Source organism: Crocuta crocuta, unplaced genomic scaffold, assembly GCF_008692635.1.
Source record: "Crocuta crocuta isolate KB4526 unplaced genomic scaffold, BGI_CrCroc_1.0 scaffold125, whole genome shotgun sequence".
Classification (NCBI taxonomy): Eukaryota; Metazoa; Chordata; class Mammalia; order Carnivora; family Hyaenidae; genus Crocuta; species Crocuta crocuta.
The window spans coordinates 8920407-8935976 of record NW_027531143.1 but is presented as its reverse complement, the minus strand read 5'-3'; the positions used below and the strand labels follow the sequence as shown (position 1 = coordinate 8935976).

The 15570-nt window shown below is 33.1% G+C and overlaps 1 protein-coding gene across 1 annotated transcript in view; it reads left to right on the top strand.

Moving 5' to 3' along the window:
• COL24A1 (collagen type XXIV alpha 1 chain) overlaps positions 1-15570 on the top strand; it is a 374970-nt gene that overhangs the window by 136658 nt on the left and 222742 nt on the right. Inside the window, exon 20 of the mRNA XM_077771041.1 lies at positions 403-456. Within this exon, the coding sequence (XP_077627167.1) occupies positions 403-456 (54 nt within the window). The remainder of the gene's footprint in view (positions 1-402; positions 457-15570) is intronic.

Here is a 15570-nt window from a genome sequence, read left to right as displayed (position 1 = left end):
CAACAACAAAAACAAAATAACTTTTTTTAGCACTTACTATGTGCCAGGTTGTTGAGAATATAATAGTTGCTGAGAATATATGAGTTCATAAGACATAAAACTGCCTTTAAGGAGTTTACAATCTCCTTAAAGTCAAAGCACTACACTATAAGCCAAAAACACTACATTAACTGACCTTATAGGACTCTAGGATGGTGTGAGAGTTCTTAGAAGGGTCCTAACACTGTCAGTTTTATATTCCAGTGTTAAACAACTGCCCAATAATTAACCTTTAATACTGACTTTTTGAGCAGTATAAATTACTTTAATTGGGCATGAAAGAATGGAAAGGAAATTTTGAAAAGCTTACTAGAGTTAAGTAATGGCTATTGAGTAAACTCTCTATGTTTTTATGTTCCCTAGGGTTTTCCAGGAGATATTGGGATTCCTGGACAAAATGGCCCTGAAGGATCTAAGGTAAAAATTAAAAAAATTATATACACAGTTTTTAATCTCAAATCTCAGCTAATGGGTAAAAGAAGACTTTAAGAATATCGGAATATTTCTGGATATTTTTGAGCTGTCTCAGGTGCATTTGATAAACTTTACATCTTATTTCAAGATAATCAGGAAGTAGTTTTCATGTTTGGTTGTTCTTTTGGTCTTCTGTTATATTTCATTGATCTGTATGTCAGTTTTATGCAAGTACCATACTATTTTGATTATCATAACTTTGTAGTATGGTTTGAAATCAGAGAATTTATTTATTTTTATTTATTTAAATCCAAGTTAGTTAAATATAGTGTAATAATGATTCTAGGAGTAAAATTGAATGATTCATCACTTACATATAACACCCAATGTTCATCCCAACAAGTGCCCATCACCTATTTAGCCCATCCCCCCACCCAACTCCCCCTCCAGCAACTCTCAGTTTGTTCTCTGTATTTAAGAGTCTCTCATGGTTTGCCTCCAACAGGGATCGTTTGCCTCCAACGGGTATGCTAAATGAAATAAGTCAGTCAGAGAAAGACACTGTACAATTTCACTCACATGTGGAATTTAAGAAACAAAACAGATGAACATAGGGGAAGAGAAGGAAAAATAAGATAAAAAGACAGGGAAATGAGGGAGGTTAGTATCTCCAGCTTTATTCTTCTTTCTCAAGATAGTTTGGATATTCAGCCTCTTCTGTGGTTCCATCAAATTATAGGATTCTTTCTTCTAGTTCTGTGAAATATGCCATTCATCATATATTGGTATTTTGATGGGGATTGCAGTGAATCTGTAGATTGCTTTGAGTAGCATGGAAGTTTTAACAATATTAAGTCTTCCAATCCATGAGCAGAAAAATCTTTTCTATTATATAGATTGTCTTTACTTTCTTTCAACAATGTCTTATAGTTTTCAGAGTACAGGTCATTTACTTCCTTGGTTAAATACATTCCTAGGTATTTTATTCTTTTTTATGCAATTATATATGCTTGTGTTTTGTTAATTTCTCTGATAGCTTGTCAGTAGTTTATATAAATGCAATAGATTTCTGTACCTTAATATTGTATCCTGTGATTTATTGAATCCATTTATTAGCTCCAATAGATTTTTGGTAGCATCTGTAGGGTTTGCTATATATAGTATCATGTCATATTCAAATAGTGACAGTTTTACTTCTTCCTTTCCATTGTGGATATATTTATTTCTTTTTCTTACCTGACCTGACCAGGGTTTCTAATACTGTTTTGAGTAAAAGTGGTATGAATGGGCATTTATGCCTTATTCCTGATCTTAAAGGACATCTTTCAGCTTTTTACCACTGAGTATGATGTTAGCTGTGGGTTTGTCATATATGGCCTTTGTTATATTGAGGTATGTTCCTTCTATACTCACTTTGTTGAGAGTTTTTATCATAAATAGATGCTGAATTTTGTTAAATGCTTTTTCTACATCCATCGAGATGATCAGTCTTTGTTTTGGTGATCTAGTGTATTACATGAATTCATTTATGGATGTTAACCATCCTTGCATTCCTTGAATAAATTCTACTGATCATGGTGTATGATTCTTTTAATGTGTTGTTGAATTCAGTTTGCTAATATTTTGTTGAGGATTTTTGCATCTCTATTCATTAGTGTTACTGGCCTATAAATTTCTCTTTGGTGTTGCTTCTGTCTGGTTTTGGTATCAGAGAACTACAGGCCTTGTAAAATAAGTTTGGAACTGTTCCTTCCTCTTTATTATTTTGGAATAATTTGAGAAGTGTAGGTACTAACTTTTATTTAAATGTTTTGGTCAAATTCACTGCGTAGCCATTTAGTCCTAGACATTTGTTACTTGGGGAGCTTTTAAATTATTGATTTAATTTTGTCACTTGTAATTCAGTCTATTCACATTTTTGTGTTTATTGGAAGGTTGTGTGTTCCTAGGAATACGTACTTCTTCTAAGTTTTCCAATTTGTTGCCGTAGAATTGTGGTAGTCTCTTATGATCCTTTGTATTTTGTATTGTCAGTTGTAATGTATCCTTTTTTATTCTGATTTTATTTGGGCCCTCACTTCTTTCTTAAATAGTTTTACTAGAGGTTTTTTTTTTTTTAGCCTTTCAAAGAACTAGCTTTTAGTTTCATTGATCTTTTTTATTGTTTTCTCTGTTTTATTTATTTCCACTTTGATCTTTAATATTTCTTTCCTTCTGTTAACTTTGGGTTTTTTTTTTTGTTTTTTTTTGGTTTTTTTTTGGTTTATTTTCTAGTTCTGTTAGTATAAAGATAGATTGTTTATTTGGGATTTTTCTTGTTTCTCAAGGTAGGCCTATATTGCTATGGACTTCCCTCTCGGAACCACTTTTGCTGTATTCCATAGATTTTGGAAAGTTAATTTCTGTTTTCATTTCTCTCAAGATATTTTTTTAGGGGCGCCTGGGTGGCTTAGTCGGTTAAGCGTCTGACTTTCCGACTTTCGCTTAGGTCATCATCTTGCGGTTTGTGGGTTCGAGCCCCGCATCGGGCTCTGTGCTGACTGCCAGCTCGGAGCCTGGAGCCTGTTTCAGTCTGTGACTCCCTCTCTCTCTGACCCTCCCCTGCTCACGCTGTCTCTCTCTCCTAGAAATAAATAAAACATTAAAAAAATAAAGATATTTTTTTATTTCCTCTTTGGTTAATTTGTTAACCCACTGGTGGTCTAGTAGCATGTTGTTTAGTCTCTATGTGTTTGTGTTTTTTCTAGTTTTCTTGTAATTGATTTCTAGTTTTATGTTATAGTCTGAAAAGAGGTTTGGCATGATTTAAATCTTCCCAAATTTATGAAACTTATTTTTTAGTCTAATAAGTGACTTGTCCTGGAGAATGTTTCACATGCACTTGAAAAGAATGTGTAGTCCACATTCGACATTCCATTTTTCGGATAAAATGTTCTATATATATCTATTTAGTTCATCTGGTCTAATGTGTCTTGTAAGGCCAGTGTTTCCTTATTAATTTTTTGTCTGAGCGATCTATCCATTGACGTGAGTGGTGTATTAAAGTTTCCTGCTATTATTGCATTACTGTCAATTTCTCCCTTTATGTCAGTTAATATTTGCTTTATAAATTTAGGTGCTCCTATGTTGAGTGAATAAATATTTATGAATGTTATATACTTTTCTTGGATTGACCCTTTTATTACTATGTAATTTTATTTACTATGCCATTCTTTTGTTACAGTCTTTGTTTTATTTTTTAAACTTTTTTAAATGTTTATTTTTGAGAGAGAGAGAGAAAAAAAAAGCACGAGTGGGAGGGGGGCAATAAGGGGGAGACAGAAGATGCAATGTAGGTTCGGCACTGTGAGCACAGAGCCAACACAGGACTCTAATTAACAAACCATGAGATCAGGACCTGAGCTAAAATCAAGACTTGGCCACTTAAACGGCTGAGCTACCCAGGTATACCTACAGTCTTTGTTTTAAAGTCTGTTCTGTCTTATATAGGTATTACTATTCCAGTTTTCTTTTCATTTGCATTTGCTTTCCTTTCATGTTCAATCCATGTGCATCTTTATACCTAAAGTGAATCTCTTATAGGCAGCACATAGATGAGTCGTTCATTTATCCATTCAGCTACTCTATGTCTTTTGATTGGAATATTTAGTCTGTTTAAATTGAAAGTAATTACTGATTGGTATGCACTTGTTGCCTATTGTTAATTGTTTTCTGACTGTTTTGTAGTTGTTCTCTGTTCCTTTCTCTTGCTCTCTTCCCCTGTGTTTTTATGACTTTATTTAGTATTGAGCTTAGATTCCTTCTTACTGTCTTGTATATCTAGTACAGGGTTTTGCTTCTTGGTTAACATGAGGCTCATATTTAACATCATATACGTATATATCTAATGGTCTATTTTAAGTTGATAGCAACTTAAATTTTTTCAAATTCTGAAAGTCTACATTTTTACTCCCACATTTTATTTTTTTGATGTCACATTTTACGTCTCTTTATATTGTGTGTCCCTTAACTGACTATTATGGTTATTTTTACTACTTTTGTCTTTTAATCTTCATAGTAGTTTTATAATAATCTCCTACCTTGCTGAATATTTACTTTACCAGTGAGATTTATACTTTCATGTGTTTTCTTGGCTTTTAATTAATGCTCTTTCTTTTCATCTTAAAGAGACACTCTTAACACTTCTTGTGCACTTCTTGTGAGGCTACTTTGGTAGTGATGAACTTCTTTAGCTTCTGCTGGTCTAGAAAACTCTCTCTCCTTCAATTCTGAATGATAATCTTACCAGCAGAGTATTCTTGGTTGGTTTTTTGCCTTTCAGCAGTTTGGATGTATTGTGCCTCTTCCTTCTGGCCTGCAAAGCTTCTGCTGAAAACTCTACTGATAGTCTTAGGGGAGTTTCCTTGTCTATCACAAGCTGTGTTTCTCTTACTGCTGTTGCAGTTCTGTCAACTAGATGTGTAACGATGAGAGAAAAGACAGACGACTTCTAAAGAAATTAGAAGTTTGTTTTTAAATTTGTGATTTCCTAACCTTCCAAGCTTTATTTGGAACCTTCAAGGGTATTTAGACCCGTACAAGGTTAAAGTAGCTAAAGGGGCCCAGCTCACGTTCCTTCATGGGGCTGAAGTGCCAGGGCACTTGCAGTGCTGCTCACAGCCTCATCTTTACAACATGAAAGAAGATAGAGAACATGGGAGGGGGACTTCCACATGGCTCTGTTCTCCTCCTCCTTTCCCTACCTCATTCAGTAGCAATTAGGTACTCAAAACAAACAAATAAGAAATATAGAGAGTAGGGTGAGGAGGGATAAAGACAGAGATCGTGTAAAGCATATGATTTAATTGCCTTCTTAAAATGTATATGATTAGAGAGGAAAAATATTTGGGGAAAATGAAAACCTTTGTGTTAAAAATGATTATTGTCTCAAGATTAAAAACAGTATATTTTAAAGGGTTGACTAGTGTGACTATATGTTTTGGTAAAATGATCTAGAAGAGATAAAAAATTTGAATCTCAAGTTTTATTATATTTAGTAATGTGGATATATTTTTGACTACTTATAACTATTAATTATAGTTATTCATTCATTAATAAAATATTTTTATTCATTAATAAAATATGTTTATCTAACCATATATGAGGTAATTTAAAAAAGCCCTACTTTACTTTGTAAGCAGCTAATCAAGCTTCTTGAGGACTGAAGCTATAGCTAGAATATCAGTCTTTAATTCAAATTTAATTTAATAATTTGATAAATATGTCCAAAATAGCCCAAACTGACCATGATCTGTTTTAAGTGTACATATTTGTAAAGGATATTATATTTGTGACAGGTGTTAAAAACTACCACTGAGTCTTAAATGCATCAAATGAGATTTTGTTGGGTGTGGTTTTATTAAAAAATTTCCTAGATATTTACCATGCATTTTAGATTAATCAAGATCAATAGAACATTCAAACTTTATAATCCTCCTATAATTTTTTCAAGATAATGCAAAAAATGCAAAGTACATGCTCTTGACAATAAATTTTGAGATGCAACCATAGAATTTATTTTCTTTTAGGGAATAAAGATTTCTTTTAAATTAAGAAATTTCAAAGTATAAAGACAATTCCAAATATTTTTCTTTTCTCAGTTATTATTTAACAAAATAACATAGGTACAATTGTTGGCCTCTAAGAAAATTGTATAAAAAGTTATCTTGTTTCCTGCAAAAGGAATGATCTGTCCATTTCAAAAGGATGTTATGAATAGCTTTATTTGTTAGTACTATAGTGTCAAGTACTATAGTAAATGTCTTACACATATCTCATTTAATCTTCACAACAGCATTATAAACTAGGTATTATCTCCCTTTTATAGATGGTTAAGTTATTGCTGTCACGTAACTATCAAGTGACTTTGCCAGGGCAAAAAACCAGTTCTTAACCACTTAGCTTTGGGACGAAATTGTGGAAAACATTCAATACCATGCTAAAGTGTTTCTACTTTATTCATGGGCATCATGAAACAATCAAAGATATTTAAGTAGTAAAGTGTCCTAGGTTTATATGTTTTAAAAATATATCATTCAGCATGGAGGATGGTTTAAATAGGAGGGAAACTGAAGGCAAGGAGATGAACTCAAAAAATCTAGAAAATAATTATAAAGATTGGGAATAGAGCATTCAGTCAGCAAATATTTATTGACTGACTCTTATATGAGCCATTGTGGTAGGTCCTAGACTGTCCACAAAGATGGAAAGTATTGATCCTTACTTTCAAAAGACTTATAATCTAGAGAAAGATATGAAAGAAAATTTTATAATAACCATATGAATAATATTCAATTTGTAATACTGTGCAAGTAATGGAATAGGGAACTGTGCAGAGAAGGTAGCGCTTGAGCTGACATGATGAATGAATAGGATTTGCATCCAGACAAGGAAGATGTATGGCCTTCAGGAAAGGGAAAGTTGTGAGAGGATGAAAGTGCAGTATGTGGAACACACTTACACTAAAAGTTATTCATTGTATATGAAATTCAAACTTAACTGGGCATCCTGTATTTTATCTGGCAACCCTATTGGCCACCTACAAACTTTCCATATATACAGCAGTGTTTCTCCCTTTTTTCTGTCTCTATAGAAGAAATATTCTTCCTCTTTCTCTGTATTCAAGTTCCACACACGTTTTGCAGCAAAGCCTCTTCTCAACTACTGCCATCAGTTAGCGCCTTTACACTGATCTCTGCCTTGAATCAAAATTTCCTCTTTGCCCTTAAAACTATTTTCACTGCCAGTGTTGTAGCTCAGGCCCTTTTTACTTTCGACCAACATTGGTAATAATCCTTCATTGTTCTTCCAGCCTCCAATCTGGCATTTTTTCAAATCTGCTTCTAAGCAAATGATGGAATGATGTTTGTAAAGTATAGATCTTATCATGTCAGCCTGTGCGTATTCCTTTGGTGATCTCCACAGCTTCTAGGTTAAGGCTTGTATTTCTTTTACATTTTATACGAGGTTCTTTATGACCTACCCTGTCTCTATAACTCTATTGTCTATAGTCATATAGACATATATAGTCATATAGTGGTGGTAGTATCACTCTTCCAAAAGCATTATTGCAGCTAAACTGTTTAGAGTATCAAACTGTCAAACTGTGCCATACTTGTTCATATCTCAAAGCTTCCAGTGTTATGTTCTTCTTGTTTAGATTTTTCTCTATCTTCCTGTACCCTGTTTCATCTAGCTAACATTTACACATCACATACTACATTGTCCAGGAAGTTTTCCATTTCTTACAAGTCTGATTGAGATATCTGTTCTCTGTATTCCTGAAAAAAATCTATTAAGCACTTACCTTCATATATTACAACCGTGATTTGTTTATCCCTCTATCAGACTGTAAGCTCTTGAGAGAAGAGCCTAATTGATTTTATGAACATCACAATAACTATAATAAGATCCATAGCATATAATAAGAATGCGGTAGAGACTGGTTGAATGGATGATTGATTGAATGATTGTGTTTAAAAACTGTTCTGGAAATAGAAACAGTACAACTTGGAACGTATTAAATGAAAGAGAATTCAAAGATAAAGCTGAGACTATGACTTGGGTTACTGACGTCATTGATTTAAATAGGAAACTTAGGAGGAACAGGTTTAGAGGATGAGGAATACAAGAACTTTCATTCTGGGTATATATACTTTGAAGTACTTCTTTGACATCAAGGTAGAAATAATCAATAAATAGCATTAAACCCAGCTTAAAAATAGAAATAGTAGCATGAGGTGATGTTGAAAGAGAAAGGTAGTATAGAAAATGGAATTGATAACTTCTCTAATGTTTAACCCTTTACCTGCTACATAACTGAACTTGATGCATATATAAACACATTCACTTATCCGTTTACTCAATATTTCATTTATTTAACATCTGTTGAATTTCATTTATGCTTTTGACCAAAGAGTAAATGTGAGATTATAAAGATTTCTTTATTTAAAAAATTTTAACATTTATTTTTGAGAGACAGAGCATGAGTAGGGGAGTGCCATAGAGAGGGGAGACACAGAATCTGAAACAGGCTCCAGGCTCTGAGCTGTCAGCACAGAGCCCGACATAGGGCTCGAACCAACAAACCGCAAGACCATGATCTGAGCTGAAGTCAGCCACCCAGGGGCCTCAAGTTTATAAAAATATCTAAACCATGGTTCCTCCCCTGGATGAAGTAACAGTTTAATGAGAGATACCATAAAAATAGCACAAAATATTGTAAGAAACGCTGTATTAAAGAGTTGGTGAAGTGCTATGAGAGCCTAGGTAAATGAGAAACAGATTCTGCCTTAGGAAATTGAGAATTACTTTGAAAGTAAATGATAATGGAACTTAATGTTTTCAAGTGTGCATTTCATATAGGTGAAGAACCAGGTAGCTTTCTAAATTCTTTTCAGTTTGGAAGTTTTATTTCTCTCGAAGTTTTATCAAGAAAAATGTCAGAGAACTGAAGAAAACCAGCTGACGTCTTGAGTATTACTATGGTGATCTTTAAAATTTCCTTCTCATTACTTCTTTTAGTCTTCGAATTACATTGTTTAAAAGTGGGACCAAAACAAAAACAAACAAAAAAAAAAAACAAACCTTGAAAACCAGACATTTTAATGAATATCAATGATTGAATTTCCAGTGAGTAGTAATTACTTTGTGGATTACTTTATCTAAATGTATTCAATAAACATGAACTTGAAGCCTCATCAGCAACAACGTCACTAGACTGACTGATTGTTTATAAATTACTGAATTTTAAAATAACATTTCAGAAGAGATGATTTTATCAAAAGAAGCAGAAAATTTTAAAATAAGAAGGGCTTTGTTTTGTAGGATAAGAAGGGTCTGCTTATGTTTTTCTTCTTGGTGCTTCCTATTTTTATTGAAGTTGTTTCCAGAAACAGAAGGAAAGAACAGAATCAAACATATTGACCCTATTAGCATAATATTGAGTTCTGTACACAGTATCCTGGAAGCATCTTGAAACTTCCTTTATTTTAATGTACACATCTTGTTTGAAAACTAGGGACAATATAAATTACTAAAACTCTGTTGAGGCTATTCAAGGTGGTCACCAAGACAATTATGTGCACTCTATGTGAAATACATGGTTACCCTATTCGTAAGCCAGTTGGGTTCTTTCCAGAGCAGTTTGGCACAGCTCTAAAGAAGCCTTTTATTTTCTCTTCATTTTCTGCCAGTTGACTAAAAACCTCAAACTAAGATTGGAAACTTGTGTCGATTATGGTTCTATTCATTATGGGTATGTGTATGTATGTATATGTGTACATGGATACAAAACATACTTTCGTGAGCCTTTTTAAGAGCCACCCGATTTGGCCATCTGCTTTCAAGCATCCCATAACATTAGAAAAACCACATCCTTTGCTGCTTACTTCAGAAAGTAAGTACCCAATAAATATTCTCTGTTCTCCAGTAAACAGAAGAATAATTTATTTATTGCTATAATGATTCATGTTGTTACTTTGGCTATGGAATTAGGGATGGTAAAATAGGCTGTTATTTTCTGTTGTATGACATTTCTGATAAGTTTTTAGAGGAAGCCTACTATTTGTGAAATTATATTACAGAATATATGGAAATAACTTTCACACTGAATTGTTAAAACCTGTCATGTGATCATCTGTATAGAGGTGAGCTAACTTGGTAAGAGAAAAGTGCATACCTCTAAATAGTCTTCTAATATCACCTTGGCTCAGCCCTGAGCGCATTTCATACGCTAAATCAAGGTTTCTTATATTTACCATTTTATTCTCCAGACATCATTTAGTTAGCTGAAAAAAAATTATGAGTTCGTACAATGGGTAATGTATTGTGTTAAGAAATTACTTGAAAACAAGATTAAAACATGGTTTTCTGTCTGTTAGGCACTTGTAATTTTCTGGAAGTGTGAGATTTCCACATATGAAAAGTTAAAAAAGCATAGCACATAAGTGAACAAAAAGGAGCTCAGGGCCAGGAAGAGTCAAGGAATGAGAGTCTTTATACAAATATAATACAAATACAATAATGAACATAGAGATGGAGGGCAAAAGTAAACCTATCAGTCTTAAAAAAAAAAAAAGTTAGGTGTCAGATTGTGACATATCTTAAATATAAAGCTGAGAAGTTTAAATGGTAATAAGCCCAAAGAAGATTTTTTGTTGTAGTGATAAAAACATAACATAAAACTACTCTCTTAAAATTTTTAGTGTACAGTACAATAATGTTAACTATATGCATATTGTTATACAGCAAATCTCTAGACCATTTTTATCCTGCATGACCGAAAGTCTATGCCTGTTGAACAGCAACTTTGAATATCGACCTCCAACCTATGGCCACCATCATTCTACTTTTTGCTTTTATGACTCTCACTACTTTAGATACCTCATATATGTAGAATTATATGGTATTTGTTCTACGATGGGCTTATTTCACTTACCATAAGCTCTTCAAGTCTCATCCAGGACGTAGCATATGTTAGAATTTACTTCTTTTTAAAAGTCCACTGTCCAGTAATCCAAATATCCACATTTTCTTTATGCATTCATCCACTGGTGTGCATCTAAGTTGTTTCCACCTGTAGACTTTTGTGTAATGCTTCATTGAGCATGGGGATGCATTTATCTCTTTGAGATTCTGTTTTCAATTCTTTTAGATAAATACCCAGGAGTGGTGTGGCTGGATCATATGGTAGTTCTATTTTTAATTTTTGGAGGTGCTCCACACAGTTTTCCATAGTGGCTGCACTATTTTTCTACATTCCCACCAACAGTGCACACAGGTATTAATTTCTCTACATCCTTGTCAACACTTATTTCCTTTTTGTTTATTTATAATAGTCACTCTAACAGTTATGAGGTGATATCTCTTTGTGGCTTTGATTTGCATTCCCCTAATGATTAGTGACATTGAGCATTTTACATATACTTGATCATTTGTGTATTTTATTTGGAGAAATTTGTGTTACTGTCCTTTGGCCATTATTTTATTTGGCTTATTTGGTTTTTGCTGTTGGGTTGTAGGAGTTCATTAGATATGTTAGATATTATGTTAGGTATTAAATACTTATCAGATTTATGGCTTACACATGTTTTCTCCCATTCTGTAAGTTGGCTGTTTCCTGTGTTGTTTTTTTTCTGTGTAGAAGGATTTACTAGTCTATTTTTGCTTTTGTTGCCTTTGCTTTTGTGTCAAATCCAAAAAGTCATTACCAAGACCAATGTAATAGAGCTTTCTGCCTATGTTTTCTTCAAGGACTTTTGTGGTTTCAAGCCTCATGTTTAAGTCTTTAATCCATTTTGATTTGATTTGTATGTATGATGTAATTTAAGGATCCAATTTAATTCCTTTCCATATCTAGCCTTCCTAACACAGTTTGTTAAAGAGAATACCTTTTCCCCCATTGTAGTACTAGCACTCTTGTCAAAGACTATTTGACCATATATGTGTGGTTTTACTTCTGGGTATTCTATTCTGTTTCATTGGTCTATATATGTCTTTATGCCAGTACCGAGCTATTTTGATTATTATAGCATTTTAATATATTTTGAAGTCAAGAAATTGAGACATCTGGCTTTCTTCTTGCTCAAGATTGTTTTGGCTATTTAGGGTCCTTTGTGGCTCCATATGAATGATAGAACTGTTTTTTCTATATCTGCAAAAAATGCCATTGAGTTCTTGCCAGGGATTGCATTGAATCTGTAGATTGCTTTTCGTAGTATGAATGTTTTAACAGTGTTAAGTCTTCCAGTCCATGAACATGATATATCTTGACACTGTTTGTGTCATCTTTAATTTCTGTCAGCAATGTCTTATAATTTTCAGTGTATAAATCTTTTACCTCCCTAGTTAGATTTATTCATTAATATTTTATTGTTTTTGATGCTGTGGTAAATGGGATCATTTTCTTAATTTCCTTTTTGAGTTGTTTGCTAATGTATAGAAATGTAACTTATTTTTGTATGTTGATTTTGTATTCTGCAACTATGTTGAATTCATTTATTCTAACAATATGTCGGTAACATCCTTAGCATTTTTTACATACAAGATCATGTCGTCTGTAAACAGAAATTTTACTTTTTTCTTCCCTACATTGGTGCATTTTTTTCTCTTTCTTGGCTAATTACTCTATCTAGGACTTCTAGTACTATTTTGGATAGTATATCATATAGATTTTCACATATAAACAATTCATATATCTCAGGGATAAATCTCATTTGGTTATGATGTATGACCCTTTAATGGTCTATTGAATTCATTTTGCTAGTTTTTTTTAAAGGATTTTTACACCTATATTCATTGGAGAATTCGGCCTGTAATTTTCTTTTCTTGTAGTGTCTTTGTCTGCTTTGGTATCAGGGTAATGCTGGCCTCTCCTTTGTCTTCAACTTTTTGAAAGAGTTTGAAGGGATTTACATTAATTCTTTTTAAAATGTTTTATAGAATTCCCCAGTCAAGTCATTTGGTTCTATGCTTTTCCTGGCTGGGATATATTTTATTACTGATTCAATCTCCTTGCTACTCAGAGATCTATTGGATTTTGTATTTCTTCATGATTTAGTTTCTAGGATATGTTCCTAGGAATTTTATGTATGTCTTTTAGGTTATACCGTCAAAATGTTGGTATATAATTGTTCATACTAGCATCTTATAATCCTCTTTCATTTTTTATTTTATTTGAGTATTGTTTCTCTTTTTGTTAGTCTAGCTAAAGGTTTGTCAATGTTGATGTTTTCATCAACAAAAGTTTAATTTTTATCAAGTTTTATTTTTTTCTATTGTTTTCCTATTCTCTATTCACTTATTTCTGTTCTAATCTTTATTATGTCCTTCTGTCTCTTAAACTTGGGCTTAGTCTGTTCTTTTTTTTTTCCAGTTTCTTGAGGTGTAAAGTTAGGTGGCTTATATGAGATCTTTCTTTTTTAATGTAGGTGTTTCCCATTTTAAATTTCTCTCCTAGGAGGTCCATGGATAGCTTAGTCACTTAAGTGTCTGACTCTTGATTTCAGCTCAGGCTATGTATGATCTCACAATGGTGAGGTTGAACCCCGAGTCTGGCTCTGAGCTAAGCATGGATTAGCGCTCGCTCTCTCTCTCTCTCTCTCTCTGCCTCTCCCTACTTGCATGTGTGCTCTTGGACGCTCTCTCTTTCTTTCAAGGAAACAAATAAACTTTAAAAATGAATGAATGAATGAATGAATAGTAAAAGTACCTCTTTAGTACTGCTTTTAAACATCCCATAAGTTTTGGTATATTGTGTTTTTATTTCTATTTGTTCCAAGGTATTTTCTAATATCCCTTTTGGTTTCTTCCTTGATCCATTGGTTCTTCAAGAGTGTGGTATTTAATTTTCTCCTATTTGTGACTTTTTCAGCTTTCCTTCTGCTATTGATTTCTACTTTCATACCATTAAGGTCAGAAAGGATAGTTGGTATAATTTAAATTGTATTATATGTGTTAAGACTTGTTTTGTGACCTAATAAGTGATCTGTGTGATATATACTGGCAAATATTCCATATTTGCTTGAAAAGAAAATGCATTCTTTGCTTTGTATGGAATGTTCTTTATCTATTGGGACCATTTAGACCTTATTGATGTTCTGTCTGGTCATTCTATCAATTATTGAAAATAGGGCACTGGAATCTCTTGCACTGATTGTGTTGCTATTTCATCCTTCAGTTCTGTCAATGATTGCTTCATGTGTTTGGATATCTGGTATTGGGTACTTATTTATTTATAATTGTTATATCTTCCTGTGAATTAACCCTTTTGTCATTAATTAATATCTTTTTTCTCTTATGAAAATTTTTGACTTAAAGTCTATTTTGTTTCATGTAAGTGTGGCCACACCTGCTTTCTTTTGGTTATCATTTGCATAAGATATCTTTTTCCATGTTTCACTTTCGTTTTATATATGTTGTTAAATCTAAAGTGTATCTCTTGTAGATATCATATAATTGGATTTTTAAAAAATCCATTCAGGCACTCTAAGTCTTTTGATTGCAGACTTTAACCCATTTATATTTAGTGTAATTACTGGGGTGCCTGGGTAACTCAGTTGGTTAAGCATCTGACTCTTGATTTCAGCTCAGCTCATGATCTCACGGTTGTGAGACTGAGCCCCATGGCTGGGTTCTGTGCTAAGTGTGGAACCTGCTTGGGATTTTCCCTCTTCCTCGGCCCCTCCCCCACTTGCACATGCTCACTCTCAATATAAATAAATTTTAAAATTTCAAAAAATAATTACTAATAAAAAACCTTACCATTGTCATTTTGTTAATTGTAATTGTTTTGTGTCCTGTAGCTTCTTTCTTCCTCTTTTCTTCTCTTGCTGTCTTCCATTGTGTTTTGTTGAATTTTTGCTGTGACATGCTTCAATTCCTTTCTCGTTTTCTTTTGTGTAACTTTTATAGATACTTTGTCATTCCCTTGGGACTTATATATAATTTCTTATCATTACAGCAATCTATTTTACGCTGATAACAACTTAACTTCAGTTGCATGCAAAACTCTACTTTTTCACTCTGTAGATTTTGAGAGTAAAATGATGAAAGAGTTGTTTTTAGAAGAGCAATAATAGCAAATTTAAATATGAATGTAGTGAATATATGGGGTAGATAAGTACAATATCAATTTAAAGACTATTGCAAACACTAATCAATGTGCAATGTGTAAGAAGAAAACTAATACTTATTGGGTCCCTGTTATATTCAAGGCACCCTTTTATTTATTGCAACAACCTTATTGTGATGATGGTAATATGATTCTACAGATAAGGAAACTCAGGTAGCCCTAGTAATCTTCAGAGCTGAAATTCAAATCCAGACTTGACGTCAGAGTCTCTATATTTTAAGTTAATAAAAGAATTTGTTTAAGATGATAAATATGAGACATGTGCACAATTTAAGCAATGATAATTTTTAAAAAACTATTAATGTTAAGAATGAGAAACAATGAAATCTGGCCATGTGTAGCAACATGGATGGACCTTGAGGGTGTTATGCTGAGCGAAATAAGTCAGGCAGAGAAGGACAAATATCATATGTTTGCACGTATAGGAGGATTAGGAGGAACTTGAC